At 59.2% G+C, this 16,997-nt stretch overlaps 1 protein-coding gene across 2 annotated transcripts; it reads left to right on the top strand.

Annotated features, from left to right (window-relative positions):
* The first annotated feature begins 8,111 nt into the window (after positions 1-8,111).
* Positions 8,112-16,744, top strand: NAGLU (N-acetyl-alpha-glucosaminidase). 2 transcript variants are annotated; one of them, XM_089317768.1, is made up of 6 exons: positions 8,112-8,573; positions 9,149-9,296; positions 9,823-9,969; positions 10,121-10,206; positions 10,994-11,250; positions 15,153-15,329. In XM_089317768.1, exons 1-6 carry the CDS (start codon positions 8,191-8,193, stop codon positions 15,272-15,274), a joined length of 1,143 nt encoding a protein of 380 aa, XP_089173894.1. In that variant the 5' UTR covers positions 8,112-8,190; the 3' UTR covers positions 15,275-15,329. The 2 variants fall into 2 exon arrangements, with proteins under 2 accessions (XP_089173894.1, XP_002719212.3); XM_002719166.6 differs by lacking the exon at positions 15,153-15,329 and adding an exon at positions 15,347-16,744 and having other exon boundaries at positions 8,114-8,573.
* The last annotated feature ends 253 nt before the right edge of the window (positions 16,745-16,997 follow it).

Raw genomic sequence — 16,997 nt, 5'->3', positions numbered from 1 at the left:
GCCCACAGCCCACTTCACTCAGCCTGGCCCTCCTGAGCCCATGTGGGGCCGGGTCTCCTCGCCACCTCCTCCAGCACTGCTGCTAATCTCTGATCAAAGACCTAGGTGGCCATGGCCCTGGCTGGCAGTCAGTTTGTAAAATTCTTACCTTATCTCAGCTTTCCCAGAAGCCTTCCCACTCCCAGGCAGCAAGCAGCTTTGCAGACCCTACCCGTGGTGGTGAGTGGGGGTCGGGCCTTGTTCCCCTCCCCTCCCTCACTGCACGTCCCCACCGCCTGGGGGAGAGGGGCTCTGAGCATCTGCCCTCCCCCCTCCCTCTGCTCCAAGTATGCTCTCCTGGGCTCAGAGGCCTGGATATTTTGGGCCCTGCAGCCTTTGGCCTTGGTCTACAGGAGGCTGGGTGTGTGTTGTGTTCCTCAGAGCAGCAGGGGAACGTGAGGTGCTGAGGTGGACAGGCAGCAGGCCAGAGAGCCACCCGCCATCCCGGCAGGCGGGCAGGGCGAGGCATTCGTCTCCTTCCCTCATTCCTCCCTGCAGGGCCTCCAGGCAGGGGCTGCACAGGAATGCGCGGCTGGGCCGGCAGCTGGCGCCTTGCGAGGGCATGCGGGGAGCAGAACACCCTGTGCCTTTCACCCTCCCTGGCTCAGATCCCACCTCCTCCCCACAGCGCACCTGCCCCTGGAGCAGGCCCTGCGGGCTCCCCTGCCAGGCTCCTCAGAGGAGAGGTCTGGAGTGGAAAATCTGGTCCGTGAGCTCATTTAATGTCTCTGAATCAAAATAGGAGGCCTAATAAGAACATTTGGAATCGGTGAAATGACATTGAGAATCCAGGAATAGAGCCTAACATTATGGTCAGTTTCCTTGTCCACAAGGGGTCAAGGTGACTCGACGAAGAACTGCTTTTTCAACAGATGCGACAGCTGGGCATCCATCACAAAGGAAAAGTTGTACCCCTGCCCCACACCGCCCCACGTGCACACCAGCTCCAGGTGGATTGCAGACCTAACGTGAGAGCAAAAATCCTGACGCTCCCGGGGCGAGTCGCAGGAGCACGTCTTCGTGACCTTAAGTTAGGCGATGATGTTTTGAAAGGCAATCAACAGAAAGAGGGCTCTGTCCACCGGTTCATGCCGCATGTCGCCAAGCCAGGGCTGGGCCAGGGTGGAGCCAGGAGCCAGGCAGGACTCCAGCCTGATCTCCCGCGGGGATGGCAGGGATGTAACACCCAAAGCACAGGTGACGAGAGAGCTTCTAAGTAAGATACGTTAGCATTTAACAAAATGAAAGTTTTGTGTTTCAACAGAGTGCAGAAGCTGACAAGAGCCCTTACACAGGGGAGGAGACGAGGGTGCTTTAAAAAGTTCACGGGAACTGGAATTAAATGTTCCTGTGCATATTCTGTGATCTCCAGAAAGCCCCTTTGTATTTGCAGATTATACATCTGAAAGTGGCCTTGTATGTAGCCTTTGTTAATGACTCTCACAATCCAATAAGAGAGGTCATTTTTAAAAGTCAGTGTTTCTCGGCCGGCGCCGTGGCTCACTTGGCTAATCCTCCGCCTGTGGCACCAGCACCCCTGGGTTCTAGTCCTGGTTGGGACGCCAGGTAGTAGTCCCGGTTGTTCTTCTTCCAGTCCAGCTCTCTGCTGTGGCCAGGGAGTGCAGTGGAGGATGGCCCAAGTGCTTGGGCCCTGCACCCGCATGGGAGACCAGGAGGAAGCACCTGGCTCCTGGCTTCGGATCAGTGCAGCACCAGCCATAGCGGCCATTGTGGGAGTGAACCAACAGAAGGAAGACCTTTCTCTGTCTCTCACTGTCTATAATTCTCTCTCTCTCACTGTCTAAATCTGCCTGGCCAAAAAAAAAAAAAAGTTAGCGTTTCTCCAAATAAGTTGTATAAACCTGTGATAATATGCTCAACCTCATTGATCACTATTGAGATGCAAATCAAAACCTAACATCCCACATCCCAATCCACTAAGAGGCTACAATGAGAAAATTCCAAGTGTTGGCAGAGAGAAATTAGAACCCCAAACCCTGCTGCTGAAAATATAAAATGGGGCAGCTGCTTTCGAAAACAGCCTTGGATCTGATGTTGTGCATGTGAGTGCCTTTCGGAGTCCCGGCTGCTCCATTTCCATTCCAGCTCCCTGCTAGTGCACCTGGGAGAGCAGCAGAACATGGCCCAAGTGCTTGGGCCCCTGCACCCAGAGGAAGCTCCTGGCTTCAGATCAGCCCAGCTCCAGCCATTGCTGCCGTGTGGGGAGTGAACCAGCAAATGGAAGACCTCCCTCACTCTCCTCTCCGTGTATCTCTGCCTTTCAAATAAATAGTCTTTAAAAGGGGGGGGGGGGGGCATGCTACAACACAGTGAACCTCGAGCATTTTTATAAGTCAAAGAAGTGAGACACAAGATGACATAGTGCATGATTCCATTCATGTGAAATGGCCGAAACAGACAAGCCCAGAGAGGCAGAGGGTAGATGGGTGTGACCAGAGGCTGGGGCTGAATGGGGCTGGGGAGAGGGTTAAGGTGGGTGAGGCTGCCAACAGACATGGCATTTCCTTGGGAGATGAAAATGTGAAGTTGGACCGGTGACAGTTGAACAAGCTTGTGAATATGGGAAAAGCTGCTGGGCGTAAGCCTGCGGTAGGCATTTAGCCTGGCAGTTCAAGGCCAGTTAAGACGCCTGTGCCCTTATCAGAGTTCCCCAGGTCAGTGGCCAGGGCTTCACTCCCAGCTCCGGCTCCTGATGCTGGCTTCCCGCTGACGCAGACCCTGCGAGGCGCTGGCGATGGCCCCAGCCGCTGGGTCCTGCCATCCATGTGGAAGACCTGGACTAAACCTCCAGCTTCAGCTTTGCTCTGGTTGTAGAGGGCATCTCAACAGTGCGCCAGTGGACGGGAGCTCACACTCTCTTCTCGCAAATGAAACAAAATAAATAGGCCAACCTTATGCTATGCAATCGGGATAAAGTGGGGAGGAGGCGGCCTAGGGCTTCCTTAGGGAGAACTCTCTCCTTGGTGGCCGGAGCTGGGAAAGAAGCAGGGCTGGCTGAGCACTGATGGCCTTGGGCCGCGGCCAGTTGGAGAGCCAAGGGTGTGTGGGAAGCCCTTGAGTCCTAGAGCGAGGAGCGGGAACAGGGCGGAGCTGCTGTGCCCCAGACATCTGTCCAGTGAGCGAGTCTGGGCTCCCGTCCAGGAATGCTTTCATCCTCAAGCCCAGAACCAGCGTGGGAGACAGTGGCCTAGAGTCCGCCATCCCTGGCAAGTCGCAGTCTCCCCAGTGACCTGGGGCTGGGGCACCTTCGCTGTGGGGTACTGCACTTCTCTCGGCCCCAGAGGAGAGAGGCGTGGAAGTGCAGAGCCTGCTGGCAGCCTGGGCCCCTCAGTTCAGGGAGTGACCTGCCGGCTTCCCCAGAGCATGTCCTTGGTGCGGGCTGCTCCCTGGTGGCCACACCGGGAAGGACTCCTCCTTCCTCAGGCAACGTGGGCTGGAAACTGGGTTGGGCTGGGGGATGCCCGGGGAGTGAGCCTGGGGCTGTTGTGTGTGTGTGGACAGAAGGACAGGCAGGACAGGAGCAGAGAGGTGAGAGATGGAGAGCAGGCAGAGCCCAGTCAACTTGGGTCACACACGTAATTGAAAAAATAGCAAAACGTGTCACTACCAGTTACCTATTATGAAGTCACGCCTTCCACCCCAGTGTCCCGGGACCCCTCCCAGGGCACCCACTGTTTACACAGTCTCCTTTTTATAACATAAACAGTAATGAACTATACTGCTTTGGCCTTTTTCTCTTATTAAAGATTTACTCATTTGAGAGCTTCGGGAGTAGAGAGAGGGAGTGACTGAGCGCGATCTATCTGCTGGTTCACTCCCCCAAAGGACCTTAACAACCCAGTCTGGGCCTGGCCAAAGCCAGGAGCCGGGAGCCCCGAGCACTCAGGCCGTGGTCCGCTGCTGTCCCCAGCTCATCACTGGGGAGCTGGATCAGAAGCAGCGTGCTCATCTGGGGTGCCAGCGTCGTGGGCGGTCGCTTAACCCACCGCACCGCCACACTGGCCCCTTTAACCTTTTTCTTCATGGTTTTCGGAACATCCGAATCAGCGGTCACATCGCAGACGTAGAAAGGTGGGGCACACTTCCTCACAGCCAGCACCTCCGTCAAGAAGACGTTAGCGGGAGGAAAGCGTCGCAGAAATCCAGTCGCTGTTCTGCTTCATTTGGGAGCTTCGGAAATGAGGACCCAGAGACACAAGCCTTTCTGCCGGCGAGACTGGATGATGCCGGGAAGAAGTGAGATTAGGGTCATTAGGGTCGGGCCCAGCAGGCCCGTGTGGTCAGGTCCTCCCTACTCTCTGTGCCCTGGGGCTGGGGCTGGGGGCCCTTCTGGAATGAGGTCTTATCTACCACCCAGCAGGTCAGCCAGCTCTCCTGCTGAAAGGCCAGGAAAGATTACAACAACATCCCTAGGTTTGATGGCTGCCTCTAGGGAACATTGACTCTAGTTTTTATGAGGAAAATGAGAATTCTCCTTGATGCCCTACTTGGAGGAGAAAGAGAAGCCGGTTCAGCTCCAGCCGTCAGCAAGCGAAGCAGCAGCCTCACCGGCACCTCCCCCGCTGCTACCATAACCTTAGCAAAGCCTTTGGGTTTCAACCCATCGATGTTCTTAAGTTATTCAGCCAGCCTCGGACCAACCTCAGAGAGCTGCCAGCCTGGTGGGGAAGAAGAGAGACATTGATGCTCTGGGGGTTAGTGGTGGCGCTCCTGCCCCAGCCTCCTTGGGCCACATTTGGAAAGAGTGGGTTAAGCCACTGTCTGCAGTGCCGGCGTCGCATATGGGTGCCGGTTCATGTCCTGGCTGCTCCTCTTCCAATCCAGCTCTCTGCTAATGGCCTGGGAAAGCAGTGGAGGATGGCTCAAGTGCTTGGGCCCCTGAACCCATGTGGGAGACCTGGAAGAAGCTCTTGGCTCCTGGCTTCAGCTCAGCCTGGTTCCAGCCATTGCAGCCATCTGGGGAGTGAACCAGCAGATGGAAGACCTCTCTGTCTCTCCTTCTCTCCTGTAACTTTCAAATACACAAATAAATCTTTAAAAAAAAAATTTAAAAGAAGTTCCATTGGCCAGCGTTGTGATGCAGTGGGTTAAGCCGCCACTTGTATCGCTGGCATCCCATAGGAGCGCTGGGGGTGCTTCCCTCCAGGCCAGTCGTGGAGCTGCTTCCTAGGAAAAGCTGAGAACCTCCTGGCCCTTGGACCTGAGTGTGGGGAGCACACCCTGCAGCAGCTGCCTGGTGCACCTGGTGTCTGAGCTGGGGCAGGGGAGTGGACAAGCTGGCTGACTCCCTGGATCCCCAGTTCTTGTTAAACTGAAACTCCTAAGACCGACTGGGGGAGCCCTGAAATAAAAGAGCTTACTAAGCTGCCGTAGGTGCTAGCCAGAGAGGGAGCAGGTCTGGGACGCTTCCACAAAGCACCGGCAGCAGGGCTAGGGAGCAGCTGAGGAGCAGAGTTACAGAGAGACAGGTCTTCCATCTGCTGGTTCACTCCTCAAATGGCCGCAACAGCCGGGCCTGGGCCAGGCTGAAGAGGAGCCCCAGATTCCATCCGGGTCTCCCACAAGCACTCGGGCCATCTTGCGCTTCTTTCCCCGGCACATTACCAGGAAACTGGTTCGGAAGCACAGCAGCCAGGAGTGGATCCAGCAATCTGATACGGGCTGCCGGCATCCAGCGGAGTAACCATGTGCCACAGCGCCGGCCCTGGCAGGTAGCTCTTTAACGACGAGCCTGGTCTCCCTTTCAGCCTCCAGAGCTTGTCATTAAATCTAGGACATCATCTTGGAATTCTCTGATCGTTCTTGTTCTGGATTCTCTAACGGACACAGCCCCTTTCTGACCCCTTCCCTACTCCAAGCTCCTTCACTGAGTCCTGACCATCTGCAAATCCCACACCTGCCTCCAAAGGACTCCAAAGCCTTTAGAAAGAATGGAAATTGCCTCTCTTTTTCTTTTAAGACAGTCAAGAGCTCCAACCCCAACTCAGGCATCCCACATGGATCGCAGGAACCCAACGACTTGAGCCATCACTAACAGGGAACTGGAATCTGAACCCAGGCACTGAAACCAGGGGCTTTGCTGCTCCGCCAGACACCTGCCCCAAGAGCACTCCTTCTAAAGAGGTCGCCGGTGCCAACGTTTCTGGCCCAGCTGGTTAGGCCGCCATCTGCATCCCCCTAACAGCACCTGTTCAAGTCCTGGCTGCCCCGCTTCCAACCCAGCTCCCCGCCAAAGTGTCTGGGAAAGCAACAGAGGATAGCCCTAGTGCTTGGGGCCCTGCCACCTGTAGGCAGGGGCCTGCTGGGTACTGGTGGACTGACCCCTTCTCATTTTGAGCACTTCTCATTTTGCACACCTGCCGGGACTCCACCAGCCATGCCTGCTTCCTCATAGAGTGTGGACCCCTCCCTCCCTGCTCCCTCCCGGTCCCCTCTCCATGTCTTAGGGCAGAGGGCTCTGCTGTTGCTTTCTCCCCTTTTCCTTTGGTCTCTCTCTCCCCTAATAAAATACTCTCACTTCTATTTGGACCCTTTCCTTATTTCTGTGTTGAAAGAAGTCAAGGACCAGGATGCACCCCTCCACTGGCACACCCGTGTGGGACACACGCTTGGAGTTCCTGGCTCCTGGTTTCAGTCTGCCCAGTCCTGGCCATGGCAGCACTTGGGGAGTGAATCAGCAGGTGGAAGGTCAAGATTCTCTCTCACACACATACCCTGCCTTTAAATGAATACTTTTTTAAAATATTGATTCATTTCTTTGAAAGGCAGAGTTACAAAAAGGCAGAGGCAGAGAGAGAGAGAGAGAGGTCTTCCATCCTCTGATTCACTCCCTGAATGGCTGCAATGGCCAGAGCTGTGACGATCAGCAGAGACCTGGATCAGAAGTGGAGCAGCAGGGACTTGAACCAGTGCCCATATGAGATGTGGGCACTGCAGGTGACGGCTTTACTGCTATGCCACAGCACCAGCCCCGATAAATCTTTATAAATAAGGAGTCTTGGGCGGCGCCGCGGCTCACTAGGCTAATCCTCCGCCTTGCGGCGCCGGCACACCGGGTTCTAGTCCTGGTCGGGGCGCTGGATTCTGTCCCGGTTGCCCCTCTTCCAGGCCAGCTCTCTGCTGTGGCCAGGGAGTGCAGTGGAGGATGGCCCAAGTGCTTGGGCCCTGCACCTGCATGGGAGACCAGAAGCACCTGGCTCCTGGCTTCAGATCAGCGCGGTGCGCTGGCCTCAGCGGCCACTGGGGGGTGAACCAACGGAAAAAGGAAGAGGTTTCGCGCTCTCTCTCTCACTGTCCACTCTGCCTGTCAAAAATAAATAAATAAATAAATAAATAAATAAATAAATAAATAAATAAATAAGGAGTCTATCACTCCCTTCCCCACACAGCCAGCCTGAGCAGTCCCAGCACTTGGAGTGGCCCGAACCCTGCTCGGGGGTGTGCGGGGTTCCAGCCGCAGAGCCGCCGGCCCACGTGGACCTAGCACACGGCACTCCTCCGGCGCTTAGTCTGCCAGGCTGCCCCTGACAGATGGGACCGCGCGCTCACCATGCCCACCAGGCCCTGCCAGGCCCACCAGCCCAGCCTGGGCTCCCACAGCAACCTCCTAAATCGCACAAGCGCTTGGCCTGGGGGCCTTGTCTATGCATTCCTCTCCCACTTCTCCCCGCCAGTTCCTGTTCACCCAGGCAGTTAGATTGAAAGGTCACTTCCTTATGGAAGCCTGGGGCTGGGGACCCTTGTACGTGTTCACAGCATCACAACCTGAGGATTCGGTTTCTAGGTCTCCGCAGCAGGACGGCGTGCAGATCCCAATAAGTTTGTATTCCATGGTGGGGGGGGGGGGGAGTGGACGGAAAGGGGAAAGGTTTGCACGGGGGAGAGCGCTGTACCCAAAGGCGCCTGCGGAGCGCCCGGCCCTGGACCTTTGACGTTGGCAGGGTCACGCGCTCCGCCACCCGGTGCCGTCGGGAGACACCGGTCAGAGCGGCTGGACCCGGAAGTCGCGACTCTGCGGTCAGGACCACGTGGCCTGAGACTCGCAGCTGATTGGGCGCAGGCCGTCCCGCCCCCCTCCGCCGGGATCCCAGAGTGGCGGGCGGTGGACGCGGCCGCCCCCGGGCTGAGATCATGCAGGCGGCGGCGGTGGCCACGGCCCTGGGAATCCTGCTCTGGGCAGAGGCTGGGCGCTCGGCCGGCGATGAGGCCCGGGAGGCGGCGGCCGTGCGGGCGCTCGCGGAGCGGCTGCTGGGGCCCAGGAGGGCGGCCGACTTCGCGGTGTCGGTGGAGCGCGCCCTGGCGGCCGAGTCGGGCTTGGACACCTACAGCCTGAGCGGCGGCGGCGCGGCCCGCGTGCGGGTGCGTGGCTCGAGCGGCGTGGCGGCGGCTGCTGGGCTACACCGCTACCTGCGCGACTTTTGCGGCTGCCACGTGGCCTGGTCCGGCTCGCAGCTGCACCTGCCGCACCCGCTGCCCGCAGTGCCGGAGGAGCTGACCGAGGCCACGCCCCACAGGTATCGATCCCGCGCAGCCCTCGCCGCTGCGGGGCCGCTGCCTCTCGCTTCCAGCCCTGCGGCGCCCACCTGTAGGCGGGGTCCCGCCCCATTCCTGCCCCAGCCACGCTACAGAGGAAGCCTGAGAAGCCGATGCAGCAACCCTGCCTGTGACGCGTGTCTTTGAGCAAGTCCCTAGCCGCCCAGGGCCTCGTTGGCCCATCTGAGAATGTGCACGGGTGATGCAAAAGCCGTCAGTCGATTTTATGTCCTTTCTTCCCCACCCCCTCTCTGGAGATGCCGCGAAGTGACGCCCGCCCCCCGCAGCCCGCGGCTGTGTGTGTCACACACCCCAGCTCCCGTAAGACCGAGGGGCGGCGACATCCCGCAGCACCCCGGCCGCCTTTGCCGTCCAGCCCTGGGACGCTCCGCGGGGCTGGGGTCCGACACGGCGGCAGAGGCAAACAGAACATGCGCGGGTCTCAGCCGCACCTGGGGCGGATCCTGCGCGCTTCCTGGGTGGCGGACCCTCAGGGGTGGCGGTGCTCCCATCTGCGCCCGCAGGCACCTGCCCCAGCTCCCACCCCTGCTCGCAGGTACCGCTACTACCAGAATGTGTGCACACAAAGCTACTCCTTCGTGTGGTGGGACTGGGCCCGCTGGGAGCAGGAGATTGACTGGATGGCCCTGAATGGCATCAACCTGGCGCTGGCCTGGAGCGGCCAGGAGGCCATCTGGCAACGGGTGCGTGCCCACCCGGCCCTCTACGCTCTCCCGGCCCCCCCCCCCCCAGCATCAGCGGGAGAATAAGGGCTCGGGAGTGTGTGGGGGGTGCATGCTGGCTGCAGCCTCCAGCGGAAGTCTCCACTCCTCAACACCACCACGTGCTTACCAGGGGGCCGGCCCCAAGGGGCCTCTCCCCGCCCACCCCACATGAGCCCAGGCACCTGACCCTGCAGATTCCAAGGCAGTCCCCGCTGTCTCCCTCTGCTCCCCAGGGGCCAGCCTGTGCTCTGGCTGCTCCTGGAGGAGGCATTTCCCCCCACCCCACACACACACAGCAGCCCTCGCCCTTCCTTCTGAGACCCCTCCCCAGTGTGAGGAAAGCCCTCCCCATGCCCCCACTTGGGGGTGGTTCCCCAGGGCGGTGGGCTCCTTGCAGCGGGTGGGGGGGTTTGCATGTTGTCTTGGCACCAAGCACGGGGAAGCCGGGCATGAGTCCATGAGGGAGATGAATGGATTTGTATGTGTGGGGTCCCCTTCCCCTCAGGTGTACCTAGCCTTGGGCCTGACCCAATCAGAGGTTGATGAGTACTTCACTGGGCCAGCCTTCCTGGCCTGGGGGCGCATGGGCAACCTGCACACGTGGGCCGGCCCCCTGCCTCGCTCCTGGCACCTCAAGCAGCTTTACCTGCAGGTAAAACGGCGTGGGAGGGGAGGGAGGAGGACACGGGGCCAGCCTTGGGGCGCCTACCAGGATTGTGGGGACGCTCTGTGCCCCAAGTAACGGCCTCCCCCGTGGAGGCCACAGCGGGCCTGCTCACCGGCTCCCCTCCTGTCCCTTGCAGCACCGGATCCTGGACCGCATGCGCTCATTCGGCATGACCCCGGTGCTGCCTGCCTTCGCAGGGCATGTCCCCAAGGCTGTCACCAGGTGAGGGTCTCCCCCAGGAGCCACTCAGCTCGGCCAGGGACTCTCCCCCCTCCCTCCCCTTCCCTCCACCTCTCCCCCTCCCTCCTTGCCTGACTTGGCACATGTCAGGACCCAACAGCTGTCCTCGTGTCCCTGCGGTGAGACGGCCCTCTCACTCCTCTGTGCTGCCCTCCCCCATCCTTGGGGCTGAGCAAGGTCTTCAGGGCCCAGGGGAGACCTCCCCTCACTCAAAAGGCCTTGCCAATGCCCGCCCACTGCTGCTCCTGCCCGGCTGCCCCTTGACCTCCCCCGCCGGGCAGCTGGAACCTCAATCATTCAGTCTGTGTCACCAGCCGCCTGGGGCGGGCTCGGTGCCGGCCCTGGGGAGTCTGCCTGAGTCTGTCCCCAATGGGAGCTATGTTGGCAGAGGCTCGCAGCACAGGGACCAGGGCGGGAATATTCTGGGGTGTGCTTCTCTATGGGGAAGACGGGGCAGAGGCGGTGCCGAGGTGGGATGAGGGGGGAGGGGCAGAGTTGCCAGGATGCTGAGAAGGGCCAGGTGGGTCAGCGAGGAGGGGGCAGGAAAGGCTCAAGCCGAGGGCACAGCATGTGCGAAGGCCAGGGGCATGAGCGCTGGAGGTGGGCGAGACCTTCTCGGGCCCTGCTGTCCTGGTGGGGGATGCGTTAGCGAGGCTGGGGGGGCTATGGGGCAGACGAATGCCACGCCATGTCAGTGTCTTGGAGTCGGGAGTCCGGCGAGGAGGGCAGCCGGTTTCCAGCCAATGTCTGAGCTGTGGCTCCCCGCCAGGGTGTTCCCTCACATCAATGTCACCCAGCTGGGCAGCTGGGGACACTTCAACTGCTCCTACTCCTGCTCCTTCCTCCTGGCGCCGGAAGACCCCATGTTCCCCCTCATCGGGAGCCTCTTCCTGCGGGAGCTGACGCGAGAGTTCGGCACAGACCACGTGTACGGGGCGGACACGTTCAATGAGATGCAGCCCCCCTCGTCGGAGCCTTCCTACCTGGCCGCAGCCACCGCTGCTGTCTTTGAGGCCATGATCGCAGGTGCGGGGCCTGGGGGAGGGGAGGAGGGGCGCCCCCCACCCCGGGCAGCTTTAGGGTCTGGGAATGGTAACCCCTCATTGTCACCAGCAGCGGCTGACAGTTTGCCGAACACTTGCAGGCACTCGCATCTCATTTTATCCTACTGCGGTTGAGAGGTGGGGTCTGGACGTGACCGGGACAACCTAGCGGCAGCCCTGGCCGGCTGGGTGACTTGGGACAAGTGGCCCTCCTCCCTTCCGGTATTCAAGTGGGCTGCCTCCTAGGAGGCATGGCGCCTGCAGAGCAGAGTGCAGGAGCCGTGCCCCCAGCGCTCGGGTGCCCAGCCTGCCGGGCCACCATGGAAGCATGTCTCCTGCCTGCCACTGACAGCGGGACAGAGAGGCCCAAGGCAGCAATGGCTTCTGGGTTAGGAAGCTGACAGCCAGGTTCATGGGGCCTCCAGCAAGAAAAGGAAGCGCAGGTTTATTTGAGAGAAAACCATGCTCCTGAGAATTTAGAAGCAGGCCACGGGCAGGGCAGGCGCGGGGCTGAGACTTCAGCCAGCAGTGGTCTGGGTTATGGGCAGGGCGGTTGTCATGGAAACTTGCCAGGAGGGGCAGTGGAGGAATCCAGCAGCTTCTCTTGATCTCACTCGGGGCTGTTTTTGCCCCATGTGTGGCCTTTCCGGTTTTGTCCTTTGTGAGATAAACATGTATTTCCCAGGATCTCACTTAGGTTAGTCGCTTGCTAAGGAATTTTATCTCAGGTTAGCTATCCCTGTGGAGTGTCCTGAACCTGGGGGGGATGCCTGTGTCCAGATAGTCTTCCCAGATCACAGCTGTGTTAGAAAAACAAGTCATGGGGGCCGGCGCTGTGGCAGAGCAGGTGAAGCTGCCGCCTGCAATGCCGGCATCACACATGGGCAGCAGTTCGAGTCCCAGCTGCACCACTTCCAACTCGGCTCCCTGCTAATGCACCTGGAAAAGCAGTGGAAGGTGGCCCAAGTCCCAGGGCCCCTGCACCCATGTGGGAGACCCAGATGAAGCTGCTGGCTCCTGGCTTTGGCCTGGCCCAGCCTAAGCTGTTGTGGCCATTTGGGGAGTGAACCAGCAGATGGGAGATTTTTTCTCTCTCTGTAACTCTGCCTTTCAAAGAAAATAAATAAATCCTTAAAAAAAAAAAAAAAAAGAAAAACAGGTCATTTTTAACTTTTGTGACAGGAGTTTCTTCCAGTATGACCTATTGTGGGTTTTTTTTTTGGGGGGGGGTATAATCATAAGTAAGCAGGTTCTCAAGCAGGCAGGAGACAGATTTTTAATTTTCTAACTCTGGAAGTGCCTTTTTCTTTCCCAATGAACTCCTTAGCTGTCCCTGCCAGACTGCTGAGCATGGCCCAGAACGAGCGGCATCAGTGCCACCCCCTGCCCTGCCCTGCCCCCATTTATTATTTTTTTACTTGAAAAGCAGAGAGAAAGAGAGAGAAAAACAATGTCTTCCATCCTCTGGCTCACTCCCCAGCTGGCCTCAGCATTCGGGGCTGGGCCAGGCCGAAGCCAGGAGTTTTTCTGGGTCTCCCACCTGCCACCCACCCTCTTAATAGCTGACAGTGGATCCAAGCCCAGCGCCAGTTCAGGAGGGGACGGCGCATCCTCAGAGCGGAGCATCTGGCCGCTGGCTCCCTGACATTCAAGTTGTTCTGACACACGGCACACACTCACTCCATCCAAGCCATCCTAAGGCATTCACCCAAAAGTCCAACCCCAGAGATGTGTACGATTTTTATGTGTTTTTATTTAAAAAAAAAGTTGTAAATGCCCAAGTCTCATCATCTGAGACTCAAGGCGATCTTTCTGCTGTGGGTCTGTGAAACATAAAACAGCAAGCAAGATACACGGTGGGGCAGGTGCCACGCAGACACTCCCGTTCCACGAGGAAGGAGGAGGGGAGCAGGCAGGAATAATTGATCCCAAACAAGAGCGAAAGCCAGCAGGGCAGACACTGGATCCCACGGCGCCCGTCTGGCATCCTGTGCTCCCAGGGCCCCGCTGACCTGGGTTACACAGGTGGGTTCTGCGTGCTGCCTGCGTGCTGGTGGAAGCGGTACAGTTCAGAGCCCCCTGCTGCATTCCCAGAGCTCCACGGGGCACCGCCCGCCAGGGACCACGACCTTGCCGAACAAGCACCGCACAGATGCCCCGTGGTGCTGGGCAGGGCTGACTGGAGGCCACTGTAGGCGGTGGAGCACTTTGCCTCAAATTCAGAATCGGCAGCCCGGGCGGGCGTGTGAGGGTGCCTGGGCCCCGCCCTGACACATCTTCAGGCAGGCCTGGGATGGGAGGGGTTGCCTTGCAGATTTCTGCGATGCTCCTGCGGTCTTGGGTTTGTGTGTTTGATGGCTGCTATTCCTGTTTATCTCTGTAGCAATCTGTGAGTGGACACATTCCTGTCCATCAGGCTACGAACTTTCCCAAGCTTTCTGCTCCTCTTTCTTCTTTTTAAAAATATTTTATTTATTTATTTGAAAGCCAGAGTTAGAGAGAACTCTTTCAGCCTCTGATTCCCTCCCCAAATGGCTACAAAAACCAGGGCTGGGCCAAGCTGAAACCAGGGGTCAGGAGCTTCTTCTGGGTCTCCCACATGGGTGGCAGGGTCCCAAGCACTCGGGCCATCTTCCGCTGCTTTCCCAGGTGCATTAGCAGGGAGCTGGATTGGAAGTGGAGCAGCCGGGGCTCAAACCAGTGCCCATATGGGTTGCGGGTGTGGCAGGCGGGGGGCCTGCTGCTTTTGCTGGGAGTCTCACCTTGAGTGTGGCTTCTCATGGACACAATGCAGGGTGCTTTGCACCAATGTAACAAGGGTGACCATTCCCTAGGTTTCTAGTCGAGTCCCGGTGTCCATCTGAGGCTGGCTGCCTAGTCTCCTGCTCTGAGCCCTCAGTGCTCTGCACACAGCATTCTAGATTTTGCCCAGCCTGCTCCTCCCAGCTCTTCCAGGCTTGGCCTGAGCCGGCCCCACCTGTTCAAGTGTGCTTACAGTAATGGCTGCACTCCCTAGTGCCAATTTTCTGTATTGGCCTGTGTTGTTACCATAACGAAGTAACCGATGCCCGTGGGCTGTATGAAGAAAAGAGGTTTATTGTGGCTGAGGGTCCGGTCCGAGGGCAGGGCGCACCTGGCGCTGGCCTTGGTGCTGAGGGAGCCCTGCAGCGGTGCAGCGCAGCCCCGAGCCGAGGGACCGGGGGTGAGCACAGCAGCTTCCTCTGGGCTCTGCTTATGAAGCCACCAGGATTCGGTGCTGTGGCTTCCCCCAACGGCCGTGTCTAATCCCAGCCACCGTCTGAAGGTCTCCCCTCTAGACCGCAGGGTCAGATTCGGTTTCTACCCTCCTGAGGCCTCGCAGTGGGGATCAACTTTCGACATATAAACGCTTGGGCAGCACACTCCAGCCGCAGCAGTCACACAGGCAGACCCTTGGGCCTTGCCCCAGACCTCCTCACGCAGAAGATCCAGACGCTGGGGCCCTGGAACCCGTGCTACAACAAGCCCTGTGGGTGGCCCTGAGGCCCGTGTGTTGCGGAAACCTGGGGTGGGAAAACTCCATTCAGACAGGCACCAGAGACAGTGGAGGATCCAGAGCAGTTTATTAACACCAGCGAGCTCGGCTGGAATCACTTCCCAAGAACCGAGCAACAAGCCCAAGTTCCTTACAACGTCTGTAGGCTCGGCAGCACCATACCTCAGCCATTACAGCATGGGCGAGTGACGTCCAGCAGGTCGTTTCACTTGAACCTACGTGACTTAGGACCACACTTCCAATGGTCAGTGTGTCCTGTGTGTCTATAAGAGAGGCCAAGGGCAGATTCCCAGGACAGATTTATGACTGGAGTTACAGAAAGCAGAACTTAGGTCATCTTGCCTCCCTAGACAGGATCACGGCGGGCAGCTGCCTTACTGGTCAACTGCCAACAGCCACTTTTCAAGGTCAGTGTTGGGGGAGGGGTCCGCTTTCCTCCCTTTGTCTCTGGGTCTGTTTTCCTCATCAGTAGAATGGGCAAATCCTCTCCCGGCCCCGCTCCTCTCATCTCCTCTTCTGTGTCCCCCCCCCCCCCCCACTGCAGTGGACCCCGATGCTGTGTGGCTGCTCCAGGGCTGGCTCTTCCAGCACCAGCCCCAGTTCTGGGGGCCCAGCCAGGTCAAGGCTGTGCTGAACGCTGTGCCGCGTGGCCGCCTCCTGGTCCTGGATCTGTTCGCTGAGAACCAGCCCGTGTACACCCGCACCGCCTCCTTCCAGGGCCAGCCCTTCATCTGGTGCATGCTACATAACTTCGGGGGCAACCACGGCCTGTTTGGAGCCCTGGAGGCCGTGAACCGGGGCCCCGCGGCTGCCCGCCTCTTCCCCAACTCCACCATGGTGGGCACGGGCATAGCCCCTGAGGGCATCAGCCAGAACGAAGTGGTCTATGCCCTGATGGCTGAGCTGGGCTGGCGGAAGGAGCCGGTGCCCGATTTGGAGGCCTGGGTGACCAGCTTCGCGGGCCGGCGGTACGGGGTCGCACATCCGGACGCAGGGGCGGCGTGGAGGCTGCTGCTTCGGAGTGTCTACAACTGCTCCGGTGACGCCTGCAGGGGGCACAACCGCAGCCCACTGGTCAGGCGGCCGTCCCTACAGCTGAACACCACTGTCTGGTACAACCGCTCAGATGTGTTTGAGGCCTGGCGGCTGCTGCTCAAAGCCACCCCAACCCTGGCCTCCAGCCCAGCCTTTCGCTATGACCTGCTGGACGTCACTCGCCAGGCGGTGCAGGAGCTGGTCAGCCTGTACTACGAGGAGGCGAGGACCGCCTACCTGCACAAGGAGCTGGCGACCTTGCTCAGGGCCGGAGGCGTCCTGGCCTATGAGCTGCTACCTGCGCTGGACCGGGTGCTGGCCACCGACAGCCGCTTCCTGCTGGGCAGCTGGCTGGAGCAGGCCCGGGCCGCGGCGGCCAGTGAGGCCGAGGCCCAGCTCTATGAGCAGAACAGCCGCTTCCAGCTGACACTGTGGGGGCCGGAGGGGAACATCCTAGACTATGCCAACAAGCAGCTGGCCGGCCTGGTGGCCCAGTACTACAGCCCTCGCTGGCAGCTCTTTCTGGAGGCCCTGGCGGACAGCCTGGCCCGGGGCGTCCCCTTCCAGCAGCGCCTGTTTGACAAGCTGGTCTTCCGGCTGGAGCAAGCCTTCGTCCTCAGCTCCCGGAGGTACCCCACCCAGCCCCAGGGCGACACCGTGGACCTGGCCCAGAAGATCTTCCTCAAGTATTTTCCCCGGAAGGTGGCTGGCTCTCTGTGACGGATGAACCAGCCCTGAGCCGTGGCCGACCTCAGACTGCAGGCAGGAGCAGGTCTCCGGAACCTGGGGCTGTGGGTGGGCTCAGAGGGCTTTGGCGGGACACGAACCTCGCTCCCTCACCAGCCCAGAGCTGGGGGCGAGCGGCTGTTTCTACCTGCTGAATAAACTGATGAGCAGTCCATCAGAACGGGATCACGTGGAGGACTCGGGGCTATAGAGGGGCCCTGCCTTGGGGGCCAGTCCTCCCAGCCCTTGCCTCCGCTTCACCATTTTTTTTTTTTAAAGATTTTATTTATTTCTTTGAGAGGCAGAGTTACAGATAAAGAGAGGGAGAAACAGAGAGAAAAGTCTTCCATCCGCTGGGTCACTCCCCAAATGGCCACCGTGGCCAGAGCTGAGCCCATCCAAAGCCAGGGGCCAGAATCTTCTTCCAGGTCTCC

This window comes from Oryctolagus cuniculus, chromosome 17, assembly GCF_051225735.1.
Source record: "Oryctolagus cuniculus isolate XC-2025 breed Fujian yellow rabbit chromosome 17, ASM5122573v1, whole genome shotgun sequence".
Taxonomy (NCBI): Eukaryota; Metazoa; Chordata; class Mammalia; order Lagomorpha; family Leporidae; genus Oryctolagus; species Oryctolagus cuniculus.
This window is presented reverse-complemented; position numbering and strand designations above follow the sequence as displayed.